The sequence below is a fragment of the Colobus angolensis genome, unplaced genomic scaffold, assembly GCF_000951035.1.
Source record: "Colobus angolensis palliatus isolate OR3802 unplaced genomic scaffold, Cang.pa_1.0 Scaffold382, whole genome shotgun sequence".
Classification (NCBI taxonomy): Eukaryota; Metazoa; Chordata; class Mammalia; order Primates; family Cercopithecidae; genus Colobus; species Colobus angolensis.
In genome coordinates, this window is record NW_012117177.1 from 1,222,368 (window position 1) to 1,237,631 (window position 15,264).

The 15,264-nt window shown below is 44.5% G+C and overlaps 1 protein-coding gene across 1 annotated transcript; it reads left to right on the forward strand.

Annotated features, from left to right (window-relative positions):
- The first annotated feature begins 3,416 nt into the window (after positions 1-3,416).
- Positions 3,417-6,833, forward strand: ZCCHC18 (zinc finger, CCHC domain containing 18). The gene is made up of 3 exons (XM_011954456.1): positions 3,417-3,994; positions 4,189-4,240; positions 4,430-6,833. Exon 3 carries the CDS (start codon positions 5,018-5,020, stop codon positions 6,323-6,325), a length of 1,308 nt encoding a protein of 435 aa, XP_011809846.1. The 5' UTR covers positions 3,417-3,994; positions 4,189-4,240; positions 4,430-5,017; the 3' UTR covers positions 6,326-6,833.
- The last annotated feature ends 8,431 nt before the right edge of the window (positions 6,834-15,264 follow it).

The window sequence follows — 15,264 nt, forward strand, 5'->3', positions numbered from 1 at the left end:
CACGTATGTTTATTGCGGCACTATTCACAATAGCAAAGACTTGGAATCAACCCAAATGTCCATCAGTGACAGACTGAATTAAGAAAATGTGGCACCTATACACCATGGAATACTATGCAGCCATAAAAAAGGATGAGTTCGTGTCCTTTGTTGGGACATGGATGCAGCTGGAAACCATCATTCCCAGCAAACTATCGCAAGAACAGGAAACCAAATACCGCATGTTTTCACTCATAGGTGGGAATTGAACAATGAGATCACTTGGACTCGGGAAGGGGAACATCACACACTGGGGCCTATCATGGGGAGGGGGGAGGGGGGAGGGATTGCATTGGGAAGTTATACCTGATATAAATGATGAATCTAATGTAAATGACGAGTTAATGGGTGCAGCACACCAGCATGGCACAGGTATACATATGTAACAAACCTGCACGTTGTGCACATGTACCCTAGAACTTAAAGTATAATAAAATATATATATATATACAATTTAAAAAGTCAAAAAAATAGATAATAGGAATAAAGGCACGATGACAATTAAATTGTTGTAAAGACTGCAGTTGGTCTAATGAACTGGGTCATCTGCAGAATGCATTTTGGACTGCTTGTTTGGAAGGCAGCAAAGAAGAGTTTTCATGGGCTTTGGTGTTTGACATCCCTGGCCTGCAGTCTCAGTGCCTCCACTTACAAGTTGTGAAGCCTAACACAAGTTACATAACATCCCTGAAATTCAGTTTCCCTGTCTGCAAAATGGGATACAATGGCTGTCTCAACAGGGTTACTGAGAAGCTTAAAAGAGATATCAGATAGAAAGTTTCTGGCACAAAGGAGGCAGGCAGCCAAAGGCAGCTATTATTGTTTCAGCTGAAAGCTTTATCTCCAAACCTTCAAGCCTTTAAGGTTTATTTTTTGAAATTAGAAAATGTGATCTCATTAGAGCCATCAGTTGGAACACACTCATACACATGAGGCCAGAGATAGGATATCCTGTATCCAACTGGAGCCAGGTTGCTAATATTCCCCCCATCCCTGCATGAAGAGTCCCTTGCTTTGTTCTAGTAGCCCAACCCTGGCCACTTTACACAATCCATTTCCCGTCATTATTTTTGTCAGAGCTCTGAGACCTATTCTTGGTCTTATGTGATTCCATCCCTACCAAGTCCAGCTGCAAATACCTAATTTGGTGATGAAGCCAATTTAAACACTGAACAAGAGTCTTCTGGGAGGCCAGAGTCAGATGTCACGGGACAGGGGAGCAGAAGCAAAAGTCTGAAGGAAACCTAAGAGCTACTGCCAGCATCACCCCTGAGTGTGCAAGGTGAGCAACCTGCCTTCTCCATACATCCACACTTTCCACCTTCCACCACCACTATCCCACTGTTCCATCCACAGGCCATGATCCTGAGATAGAAGGTGCTTTATCTCCAAATCTGTATTGTTTACTCCAAGGAACTCTAGATCTTGGGGTTGTAAATAAGAGGGTGGAAAGGAGCAAGTGAAGTACCTTGGCAGACTGAAGATGAAGCCAACAGCAGCTGAAGGGCATCAGACTGTTTACTTGCTTCTAAACATCAGGAGTCAAGAACAAGCCCCACAGGAGCCTCCCAGCCACACTATACATAAAGGAAGTAATACCTGCTCTCTAAGTCAGGGAAAAATGGAGCAGGTTTTCCAGCTACTGCCTTCACGGCCATTCACTTTGGACAACCCTGCATGCCGTTTCCATGGAGTTGCTCCTTCTCTGGGGCCAGTGATGCCAAATCCAGCAAAGGAGAAGTCCCCTGAAGAGCTCACAGAAGGGCAACCTAGCAACCTGTCCTTGAGCCAGGAAATGAAAGAGCTATATCAGCAACAGAGAGCTGTGGTTTGGGGGTTAGGTTAAATGGGGTTTTATTTCTCACACTTCATCAAGCATGGCTTGAAGAGGGAAGATGTTATGACAGACCCATTTGAAAATCTGCAAAGCTGTGGACTCAGAAGAATGTACGGAGTCCAGATTCTTTGCGTACAATTCCAGGAAGGACCGCGGGTAGGAACCTGTGCTCTGGAGTTACATTTCATGACAGATATGCCATGGACAGATACACTGATGACAGGCCCATTTACTCATAACCTTCAGCATCACATGGTGGTGTTTAGAACAGTGGTTCACGAATCTCTCTACACCTCAGAATCAACTACAGGGCTGGTTAAAACTACAATCACACTCTTCAACCCTAGTCCTACTACATCAAAATCCCCCAGGGGTAAGGCCCAATAAGCTACATTTATAACAAGCTCTCCAAAATGGTTCTGAGGCAGCCCACCTTGTACTCACACTTTGGTTAATAGCATGAGTTCTGGATTCAGAGACTTGGTTCAAATTTTGGCTTCACCTTGTGTTTTCAGATAAATCATTTTACCTCTCTGAGCCTGGCCTCTTTGGGGTCACAAAGGGCTGTAGAAATAATGTTGCTTTTAAAAAACAGGCAGCTTGTTGTGTTAAAAAAAAAAAAGAAAAAAAATTAATAATAAAAAAAGAAACAAGAAAGAAAAGTGTCAAAAACAGTTTCCTCTTCTGTACAATGGGCACCATAAAGGTTGCCTTCATCTTCCCTCAGCCCTCTTCCCACTACCTCCTCACCCCCTCCCTCAGCACTATCATCACATTGAGACTGCTGTTGAGATGGTTTGAGACTACCTGTGCAAAAATACCCTCCAGGCAGCGCTGCAGGGCAAAGAATTAGCATCTAGAGAGCAACATACAGGTGCTAGGTTGGATGCTGTAACTTATTTGCTGCAGGATACAGGCCAAAACGAGTAACCTCTCTCTCTCTCTCTGGCTCAGTTTCTTCATCTGTGAAATGGAGATAACGGTTCTTGCTCACCAATTCTATGCAATCCCAAGTTGGTCCTCCCATCCTGGCCTTGGTTTTTCTCCACTATCCCTTAATCTGACAGAACAGAGGAGTGTTGGCAAGGGGCAGCCTTTGAAGTCAGACATGTTGACTTGGGTGTAAGCTCTTAGCTCTGCACTTCCTAACTGTACTGCCTGTACAAGAAGGGTGCTTCAGTCCTTTCCTGTTAAATGGGTACGCTGCTACCTCCTTCACAGGGCTGCTGAGAAGAGGAAAGGAGATGTCCATGCAGGCGCCTCTGCACACAAAAAGCACTCAGTAAACGCTGTTTCCCCCCTTCCGCCTATACAAAGGTGAGGAACTCTCATTGTTCACTTGGTTTCTGTCCCACCTCGTGTTTAAGGCATCCGGTCTCAAAGCTGGGAGGAGAGCCGAGGTGGAAGGGGATAGGGAGAAGGGAAGCGATGGGGTAGCAGCAAACTCACGGATGAAAGGGAAATGGGCCCAGTCCGTGCGTCCGAGCTGCACTTGACGCTGTGCCGGCTCCCGCGCCTGTCTGCCGCAGCCCCCGCCCTCCCGCACCCCCTTCTTGCTAGCAGTAGCTTCGGGGCCGGAGGCTGCGCGGGGAGGCCGCCCCTTCGCCCCGCTGATTGGCCGCGTCGCCCGGCTCGTCACACTCTTTTGTCTCAATGGGCAGAGACTGAAAGCACCCGCTGCTGCCTGGAGGGCCGAACTGGAGGGTGGGCGCAGCCGTGGCTGCCTTGGGAACCGCGCTGCCTCAACTCGGCTACCCCTTGCTGGGCGATCATGGGAAGCATTCGCTAGGTCTGGCAGCCCCGGGTCGCTTAGCGGCCGAGGAGGCGCCAGAGATGTTCCCCTGCAGAGCTACGGGGACCGGAAGGCGAAACAGAGCTGTCGACGCGGGAGCACATGCTGCCTACCAGTGGAGCGCAGGTAAAGAAAGAGCGCGCGATTGCCCGGCGCGGAGAGGGGTGGGGGAAGCCCCGCCAGGACTGGGGGGCGCCGGGCTTGGAGAATCAGTAACTGCGAGGCAGGGGATGGAGCATTCCCTTGGCCTGGTTGTGCTGAGGAAGGAGTTGTGGTTCATCTGGATGCTGCCAACTGGGTAGGATTTAGGATTTGCCTGGATTAAGGTGGGTGGGGGTGTTGTCGGAGATCGGGGGTGTTGTCGGGCGTCGGGGGTGGGGGTGTGTTCGGGGAGGTGGCAAGGGGCGGGAGGAGACGATCGCAAGCTGTCTTGAACCCCTTTTGCATCTCCTCCTCTCTTCCTGGGAAGGAATATGGGGGTGGGAGGTTATCCAACTTCCAGTCTCTTTCTCCCTGGTAGGTCATCAAAGCCGAATCCGAACTTGGATTCTGAGCGGCGGATTGCAGAGCTGGTAGGGCGAGGGTCTCCTGGAGGAAATGTAAGGCGGGGTGGGAGGGCGGTGGGCAGGAGGCACTTTGGCTTGCGTTCAGAAGATGGGAGAGGGAATTTTCTGCCTGGCGACAGTGAAGCCGGTGGAGGGGAGGTATCAGGTTTTCCGATGAAGCTGCTTCCAATCCTTCCTTTCCCTCCTTCGCGTCAGTCTTTGAGGCCCTGAGGACTGGGACATGCGACCCCCAGTGGACAAAAGTCGGCTCTACCCCAGAGGTTAATTTTCTCAGGCAGGCACCTGTTGCAGAGGCTGCACGTAAAATAAAGGTGAATGCTAGTTTCCGAGTTCATGTAAGAATCTGAGAAATAACGGGGTAAACGTTGACAAGGGGATGTGATTGAGACCTGAGGCCATGAGGTTAATGGTTTCTTATTACCATAAATCTGTGACCCACAACCATTGAGTTCCGTTTTGAGGGCCCAGTATAAGCTCCAAACACTATGTCATCTAGAATTAGAAGCAACAGTTGTCGCCCCTCCTGGAGTACAGGCAGGAGTGGATGGATGTGGCTCTGAAAAACTACCTACTAGTCCAGGGAAACCTGCTAGCTCTGGAATGTTGTAATTGCCAGTCTCCTGCAGGGTATTGTTAAGGCACTGCGCAGATATAAAATGCACTACAACGTTATTCAGGAAGATCGAGAATGCTACTGCAGACTGCTTCCCCACAGCCCACTATCTTATTAACTGTTTTTATTTTCCTTAGAATCCCTACTGAAATACAAGGCAGGCACAGCCCATGAACGTTGCTTTGGAGAATCCTGCAGATAAGGCTTTTCCAAAAAGCGCGAGTATCTTGTTGTATTCAGATACCCTGTCGTCGTCAGTCATGGCTAGCATCACTGCGCGTGTGGGTAACAGCAGGCAGCAGAATGCACCTTTGCTGCCTTGGGCCCATTCCATGTTGAGGTCTCTGGGGAGGAGTCTTGGTCCTTTAGTGGTCAACATGGCAGAGAGAAACATGAAGTTGTTCTCGGGGAGAGTGGTGCCAGCCCAGGGGAAAGAACCCTTTGAAAACTGGCTGATCCAAGTCAATGGGGTCCTGCCAGATTGGAGTATGTCTGAGGAGGAAAAACTCAAGCGCTTGATGAAAACACTTAGGGGCCCTGCCCGGGAGGTCATGCGTTTGCTTCAGACGGCCAACCCCAACCTAAGTGTAGCAGATTTCTTGCAGGCCATGAAATTGGTGTTTGGAGAGTCTGAAAGCAGTGTGACTGCCCATGGTAAATTTGTTAACACCCTGCAGGCACAAGGGGAGAAAGCCTCCCTTTATGTGATCCGTTTAGAGTTGCAGCTCCAGAATGCTATTCAGGCTGGCATCCTAGCTGAGAAAGATGCAAACCAGACTTGCTTGCAACAGCTTCTTTTAGGCGCTGAGCTGAATAGGGACCTACGCTTCAGGCTTAAAATTAAGCATCTTCTCAGGATGTATGCAAATGCGCAGGAGCGGCTTCCCAATTTCCTGGAGTTAATCAAGATGATAAGGGAGGAAGAGGATTGGGATGATGCTTTTATTAAACGGAAGAGGCCGAAAAGGTCTGGGCCAATAATGGAGAAGGCAGCCAGCCCTGTGGCATTTCAGAGCGCCCAGCCAACAGCAATCGGCAGTACTAACTCTAACTGCAACGTGATAAAAATAGATGATACCCTTGATGACTCCGATGAGGATGTGATCCTGGTGGTGTCTCTGGACCCTCCACTGACACCCACAGGTGTCCCTCCCTTCAGAGGAAGAGCCAGATCTCTGGATCCAGTGCTGGTTATTGATTCCCCCAACAATTCTGGGGCTCAGTCCCTTTCTACCAGTGGTGGTTCTGGGTATAAGAATGATGGTCCCGGGAATATTTGTAGAGCCAGGAAGCGAAAATACACAATCTACTGTTCATATTGTGGTGAGGAGGGCCACTCAGAAGAAACCTGTGACAATGAGAGCAACAAGGCCCAGGTTTTTGAGAATCTGATCATCACCCTGCAGGAGCTGACACATACAGAGGACAGGTCAAAAGACATCCCTGGAGAACACAGTGATGCTTTTGAGCCACAGTAAGGATCTAGACCCAGCCCTAAATGAGTTCTTAACTGTATTAAGAGTAATGGGAATAACAGGAGAGGAGGGTGGGTTTCTAACTGCACGAATCCACAAAGCAGTTTTCCTTTGGGAAAGAGAAGAGGTCTTGCATACCAGCACAGTGGAGGGAAATGGTGTGACCTCTGTCCCTGCTCCCTTCTCTGCCGGCTTAAGAGTCTATTCTCCATGTGTCTATTTCTTTGATGACTTTCTACTTTTTATGAAAGGAGCATCTTTTCAATAAACCTTCAAAAATAAAGGAAGATACAAAAACTAAAGTACAAATTACCTGAAACTCAGCACCCTTTTGTAACCATTGTCAGCCCTTTGGTGAATGTCCTTCCAGATATCTCCCTGTACCTGTGTACCCAGATAGATTCATGTATAGATAAGAGTGATCAAATATAAGCGCTGTTCTATACTGTGTATTTTTTACCAAATAATGTATCTTGTGGACTTCTATGTCAATGAATATATATAAACATCTTATTTCATGTCTCTGTGTGATGTTACTTTTAGAAAGATAAAGAAAAATGAAACTAAATATAGAAGCTATAAGTGGGGGTCATACCAGGAGGATGGGTTTTTATCAACCTCATTTACAGGAAAGGAGAAAGGAAACTGAAATGGACTGAATATCTCCCATACAACCCCTTAACACAACTGACCTGTCTCCTAGGTCATAGAGCCAACCCCTGCACCCATGAGTTAATAATGTTCCAATGTTTTCTTCTTGAACATATCATGAGACATCAGATGGGGAACAGCAGGGACAAAAATTGAAAATGGGTATTCCGGAGGCTCCATTCCTGTTTGTATTGGGAAGGGACAACTACTCCTGCCCCATCTCTTGACCTCAGATTAGAGGGTGATAAAAGATGACATGTGACTTCTATCCCCAAGGGTCCCAAGTTTCTTGTAGGTACAGTAGTCCCTATCCTCACGAAGAGGTCAAGACTGACAAGGTGCAGGGAGGAATGATTTCATTTAAGGCAAGGAGTGGAGTGAAATGAATGCAGACCTGAGGACCTGAGGGAGTTTGCCTGGGAGGAAAGAGGGGGCCCCTGGGCTGACAAGACAGGGTGTGCAGCAGCCAGAGCTGACACCTCAGGGAAAGGAGCACAGAGCTATGTAGGTGGAGGACAGAAGGACAGGGGAGAGGGGAAGGGGTATGATGGCCAGGCTAGTGGGCTCCCATCTACAGTGACAGGGACAGGAGGCCTGGCAGAAACTGCAGACCCACAGGTTTCACACAGAACCCTGGGCTATGTGGTGGGAGGAGTGGAGGTTGGGACTCTTAATTAGGCTAGCAGGCCGATGGGGGACAAAAGGGTCTAGGCTGAGGCCCCCAGGGAGGAGTAGAAGCCACACACTGCAAGGAGCCCAATGCAGCCTTCCCAGGGCTGCCAGGCCCAGAATCTGCCTTGGAGTGCTCTCCTTCCAGAATCACCCCCAACTCTGCTCTTCCCTGGTCCCTTTCCCTTGCTTCATCCACATCCCCATAATCCCATTCCTATCCCCACTGCTCCATCCATGTCCCCACAATCTCATTCCTATCCTCACTGCTCCATCCATGTCCTGACAATCTCATTCCTATCACCCTGCTCCATCCATATCCCTACAATCACATTCCTATCCCCTCTGCTCAATCCATGTCCTCACAGTCTCATTCATACCCCCCTGCTCCATCCATATCCCCACAATCCCATTCAGTTCCCCCCTGCTCCATGCATATCCTCACAATCTCATTCAGATCCTTCCTGCTCCATCTGTATCCTCAGTCTCATTCCTATCCCCCTGTTCCACCCATATCCCCACAATCTCATTCAGATCCCCCCTACTCCATGCATATCCTCATAGTCTCATTCAGATCCTTCCTGCTCCACCTGTATCCTCAGTCTCATTCCTATTCCCCCGCTCCATCCATATCCCCACAGTCTCATTCAGATCCCCCCTCCATCCATATCCCCGCAATGTCATTCAGATCCCCCCTGCCCCATCCATATCCCCACAATCTCATTCATATCCCCCCTGCTCCATCCATATCCCCATAATCTCATTCAGATCCCCCTGCTTCATCCATATCCCCGCAATCTCATTCCTATCCCCCTTGCTCCATCCATCTTCTCACAATTGCACTTTACCACCACTCCCCTTCCCTGGAGCCACACTCACCTCTTGGTGGGGGGAGATGGAGGGAGGCTCAGCCTCATGTGCTCTGCCCATCATCACCTCCCCCTCCTCCGCATTCCATGATGGCCTTAAGCCTCAGCCTCCTTAATGCTCATGTCCAGTAGACTGGGAGGGCCCCTCTGCCTGTGACCTTTTAGCTGAGAACTGAGCAGGAGTAAAGGTTCAAGAGACCCACTTTTTGCATCCATCTGGGGCACCTCTGGCCCCTGGCAGCCACCTCCATCTCACCACAGGCCAAGAGGAACCCACCACCCAGGCAGGAGGCAGCTTCATCAAGCCCCCAAAGCCACAGGGTCCCCCAACACTACCTGGCTCTTACAGCCCCTTATTCCTTCCTACGTCTCCTGCAATCTATCCTTGGAGGGGATTTGCCCACTCATCTCTCCACTTCCTGCTCACCTTTTCTCAAATTCAATCTATAAATGCTATTGAATGATTTACCTAGATACACTGTCATGATTTCTTTCTGAAACCAGGTAGAGTGAAAAGAGGAATAAATGCTACACCTACCCCCACCCTCCCTTTCACTGGAGTTAGCTTGCAGGTTCAAGATCATTACTTTGAAAACCTGCTCTGTAATTCATCCCCTTTCCTTCCCCCCTCATCCTGTCCTCTGTTGTGTAAACCTGAAACTGTCTAAATTTTTACTTCACCAAAATGATGCAAAAGTGATACTTTTTATTTCATTTTGTGTCACACTGGCTTTCCTTTATTCAAGAAGTATGTATTTTCCCCAACTGGAAGACAAAGAAGACTTGGAGTGATCACAGGGTTAAGTGAAAGAAGGCTTTTAGAAAATTTTGTGTTCAATACCCTTCATTTATAATTATTGTTTTTTCCTTTCCTTTCTCCCTTCATTCTCATTAGTCGCTAAGAGATGAAAATTGCTCTTTTGTCTTGTCAGGAGAAATCAGCCTTTGAATGACCTCCTTTTGCATTATCTCCCTCCTTCTTGATAGTATTTTCCCTTGTTTCCATGACATCATCTCACGGTTTCCCTCTCCCAGATCTTTTTGGTGCCTACTTCTCAGTCTCTTTTGCTGAATATTCTTTCCCTTCCTGATCCTTCCGCAATAGCAATAAAAATGAAAATCACTGCAATTTATTCCAAGCTTATTACATGCCAGGCACCCAGTGCCAAACCTTTAAAACGTATTATTAGCTTTTCATAGCAACTCCCTCAAGATAAGTATTACTTTCTAATTCTAATTTGCTATTAATTTAATTACTATTAATTGACACATATTTCAGATGATGAAACAGGCCGGGAAGTCAGAAAACGTACTTAGGGTCATGTAGCTATTTAGTGGTACAGTCAAGGATAAGACACTGGACTGACTGACCCCAAAGTATGTGTTCCTTATTTGAGTTAGCCCTCATGTGCACAGGACCCTATGAGGTTGGTGTTATTATTATATAGAGATGATACGTGAGGAAAGCAAGGTCAACAGACATAATTAGCCAAACGTCATAGCAGCAAGTGGCTTGTGCGCCATACACAAGGATGCAGCCTTTAAAGAATACTTGTTTGACACAGGCTTTTTCCACCTTTCTTTCACATTCTCTCCTTGCTGCAGCTATCCCTCCTGCTGTCTGGCAACCATCCCCTCTCCCTTCAGAGTTGCATTATCACATTCAGTTCAGGTATCAAGTTTCCAGTCTATGCTTTTGGTGCAAATGGTTTTGAATTTGAAGTATGCAAGAGAAGACAGCTGCAACAGTGAGTGGAGGAGAGATAAATTGTTCAATTTGTGGTGCTGGGGAGAACTTCCAATTACCTGATTGGAAAAAAGGCCAATTTCCTTTCTCCCATGACACTAAATATGAATCCCAGACACATTTGAGAAGTAAATGTAGATTTTATGCAATTATGTACTAATCATGTATTTTTTCATATATTTTTAATCATATATTTTGTTGTTACAAAATGAATAAAAAGAATCAAATGTTCAAAAGCAACCCCTTTGAAAGCTGCAACACAATACATGTTAAATCTCTGGGTTGGAGAGAACTTTCTATGTTTAAGACTAATGAAAGAAAGTATAAAGGAAAAGAGCGATAATTCAGAAGACAGCATTAACAAAAATACCAACAGTAAGCTGAGAAACACTGGCAACAAATATGATGGACAGGGGGCAGGGTTGGCAACAAATAAGAGAAGCAATAATAACAACAAATCTGTATTGTGTTTAGACAGTTAACATTTATTAAGGTCTTACAAAGTGCCAGGCATATTCTACAAGCTCTACATGGCTTTATACTTCATCTCATTCTTACAACAAGCCCTGAGATAAATCTTATTTTAAAATTTCCACATTCTAAAATACTCTAACGGGGGGGGGGTGTTGGGGCGGAGGGAAGTGCATAAAATATAAATTTACAGCTTAACGAATTATTATACAGCAAATCACCATAAAGATCAAGAAACAGAACACACCAGAACTCCAGAAATTCCTGTAAGTCCTTGCCCAATCACAACCTCTTTCCTCTCTCCCAAACCAAACCAAACCAAACCCTCTCATGACAGTTTTGGCTATTGCTTTCTTAGTTTTCTTTATAGCTTTACCACTCAAATATAGATGCCCAAACACTATTGTTTCTTGAGCTTTATATAAATAGAACCATAATGCATATATCCTTCTGTATCCAGCTCATTGCCCTTACAATTATGCTTCTGAGATTCAACCTGGTTGCATGTGGCATTGGTTCATCATTCTCAGTATTGTGTTTCAGCTTTCCATTCTATGACTTTACAAGAATTTATCCTTTTACTGTCAATGGACATTTGGGCTGTTTCCAGTTTGGGACAATTATGAAAACTTGAAGAACATGTTTTTAATGCTTCCTGGTACATAAGTACACACACAACGTATATATGTAAGAGAGGAATTGCTGGCTCATAGATTATGTATATTTTCAACTTCACTAGACACCACCAAACTGTATACCAAAGTTGTACCAATTCCCACTTCCACCATCAGTGTTTGAGAGTTCCTGTTGCTCCACGTTCTCACAAACACTTGACACTGTCAACAAAGCTTCATAACTTTTGCTTCAGGTTTTGTACGTCTATTATTACATTTCATTCAAGGTAATTGTGTATGCTCCTATAAATTAAATATTGGTTTAAATTTCATTTTCTAAGTGCTTATTGATGGTGTATAGAAATATAACTGGTATTTTGATGTTGATATTGTATACTGACTTTGCTAGTCTCTCTTAATAATTTTAATCTGTAGCTTCCTTAGAATTTTTCTGCATACACAAGCACATCGTCTGTGAATGATGGCAGTTTTATTTCTTCTTTACCAATCCATATACATTTCTTTTTCTTACCTAACTGCATTGACTGGGACCTAGAGTACAAGAAGTAGTGAGAAGAGACATTCTTGTCTTATTCCTGAACTCAAAGGGACCACTTTGAACAATTCAACGTTAAGTGGATGCTTGCTGCAGGTTTTTAGTAAATACCACTTATCAGTTTAAAAATGTTTCTTTCCATTCCTAATTTACCATATGTTTTTAAAATAATCAATGGATGCTGAATTTTATGAAATGCTTTTTCTGTATCTATCAAGATTATCATATACTTCTTTCTCATTTATTAGATAAAATGCTAAATTACATTATTTGTGTTTCTAATAATAAAACAACCAGGCATTCCTGGAATAAACAAGATTTTGTCCTGATTTATTACAATTGTTATATATTGCTGGATTCAATTTGCTAATATTTTGTTTAGGATTTTTAGATCTATGTCTGTAAGAGAGAGTCACCTATAATTTTCCTCTCTGTATAATGTCTTTGTGAGATTTTGGTATCAAAGTTTTGCTGGCCTCCTAAAACTAGTTGAGGAATACAATTCTCCTTTGGCTTTCTTCATTTATAAACCAGGCAACTGAGGTCCAAGGTGTTTAGATTATTTTTCATAACTGCATTAAATCCAATTATTTACTTGTATCCATGATTTATTAAACCAGCCTCTTTAGAGCCAGTCATTACCTTGTTTCCATTGTTTCACTGTTATAAACCCACTGAGAACAGCATCCTTATTCACATACAGGTTTGTACATGTGAACAATTATTTCCTGAGGATACATTCCTAGAGGTGATGTTGCTGGAACAAGCACTGTGTTTCACAGGAACCAGAGCAGAAAGAGAGGTGGCCTGTGGCACATCCTACTTTAGTAGCTCTGGCTCACATTCAGGGCCCTTCCTCATCTCTTAACTTGCTGGGAATACCCTTTAACTCTGAGCTACTAGAGACTTTAATACTTAATAATATTTAAAGGTCAATTCAGCTCTAAGAAACTCTCCAAATTAAGTTTTCAAATGATTTGGCAGGAGGAGGGGGTTGTTTTTAACATTTTCAATGGAACTTTCCAAACCCACATGAAATTATAGAAAATGAATGATGAATCCCCATGTACCCATCACTCAGCTTCAAGAATTATCAATATGTTGCATAATTTGTCTCATCTATAGTCCCCCACATTTTGATGAAGTATTTTAAAGCAATTACTAGATATCACATCAAATGGTATGATTCATATATATATATATATAGGGGGAGAGAGAGAGAGATGGCAATCGCACTCTGTTGCCCAGGCTGGTCTCAAATTCCTGGCCTCAAGTGATCCTCCCGCCTTGGTCTCCCAAAGTGTTGGGATTACAGGTGTGAACCACCATCCCTGGCCTGATTCTTCTGTATTCTACCCATAGTTCTATCTCCCCTTTTTGTTCCAGAATTTTTATTGGGGTAAAAGTTACAAAAAATTCACCATTTTGACCATTTTAAAGTGTACAATTCAGTGGCATTTAGTACACATTCCAAATATTTTTTCTTTGTACATTTCTTATATTCTGAGTCCATTTTTCCAGAAGTTTATTAGTTTTTTGTACAAATTTAGATGTCTGCTGATTTCTTTTTTTTTTTTTATTTGAGACGGAGTCTCGCTCTGTCACCCAGGCTGGAATGCAGTGGTGATTTCTTCTCAGCAGATGCAGACACTTCTCTGAAGACCAACAGCAGAATTGAAGTCTCAGGATGGGCAAAAGCTTCTGTAAACATCCAGATCCACAGCCTCAACCACTTTCCCTTCACCCTGGCTGAACACCACATCTTGAGGCAATCAACTACTAAAAGGCTGCTCAAACTCCCTTTTTCTGTAATGAGACTACTTCACCCCTCTTTTTATTTGGCTACTCTAAATTCTCCTTTTATAGGAATACAACAGCCCTCAATGACTTCTTGAGGAAAAAGAAGATAATCACAAATTCAGTTTCAACAAGCAGGACATTTTGCTATACTATACCAACTAAGCCATGTTCCTCAATCCAGCTTTTGGGAGTCTGAGAGGAAATACCTCTCAGAGCAGGGAGTCAAGGAGATATATTTGTATTCCAATCTGAAAACTGTACTTTGTATAAAGGTGGCTGGTCCGGTTTCTTGTGGAGGGGTTGGGTGGTTGGACAAGAAGAGGGATGTGATTTGGGCATTCCTGAACCTTTGGCTCCTTATCCTCAAAGGAACTTGGGCAAAGTAGTTAACTTCTCTGCTTCAGCTTCCTGATCAGTAAAACGGAGACAATAACAGGAAGTCCCTGACAGGGTTGTGGTGAAAATTAAATGAAGGAACACTTGAGAAGTCTTTAAAAGAGCGCCTGGTGCACTGTAAGTACTGTGCCATAGAATGCCATCATAATGACACCAATCGCTTCCCTCCAAACTCTCTGAGCACCCTTGTAGATGGATTACCTAAACCGTCCCTCCCAGACCCTTCACAGAGGATGTCATTAAAGGCTTTAGCTACTCTCTCTCATGTGCAGGGGAAAAGAATATAATCCCTTTATAAGCTAACCAAATAAATTCTCTCAGAGCACAAACTGCCCTTGCATGAAGAACATACCTCCAGGGATGCTTGCTTAGTTGGGGAGGTGAGTGAGGCTCTCTGGACCTAGCTGAGATGGCCCGGATCTAAAGGAAGAGAGCAGCTCAAATTCTCCACAGAATAATTTAGAAACTTTGAAGGATGGGAGCTGGTACGCCAAAGAGGTGAGGGAGCTCTAGGGTCAGGCAGGAAGCTCAATGGAAGAGAAATTTGAGATAAATTGTTCTAATATTCTTCTGTGTAGTTTGCTGATTTGTTGATTTTTTTTCCCTTTTTTTTCCTTTTTTTAAATTATACTTTAAGTTCTGGGATACATGTGCAGAATGTGCAGGTTACATAGGTATACACGTGCCACGGTGGTTTGCTGCATCCATCAACCTGTCATCTACATTAGGTATTTCTGCTAATGCTATCCCTCCCCTTGCCCCTCACCCCACAACAGGCCCCACTGTGTGATGTTCCCCTCCCTGTGTCCATGTGTTCTCATTGTTCAACTCCCACTTAAAAGTGAGAATATGCAGTGTTTGGTTTTTCTGTTCCTGTGTTAGTTTGCTGATAACGATGGTTTCCAGCTTCATCCATGTCCCTGCAAAGGACATGAACTCATCTTTTTTTATATCTGTATAGTATTCCATGGTATATATGTGCCACATTTTCTTTATCCAGTCTATCATTGATGGGCATTTGGGTTGGTTCCAAGACTTTGCTATTATGAATAGTGCTGCAATAAACATATATGTGCATGTGTCTTTATAGTAGAATGATTTATAATCCTTTGGGTATATACCCAGTAATGGGATGGCTGGGTCAAATGGTATTTCTGGTTCTAGATCCT

Coding starts and splice junctions, on each gene's coding strand:
- ZCCHC18 (XM_011954456.1), top strand. CDS start 5,018: ATGAACGTTGCTTTGGAGAATCCTGCAGATAAGGCTTTTCCAAAAAGC.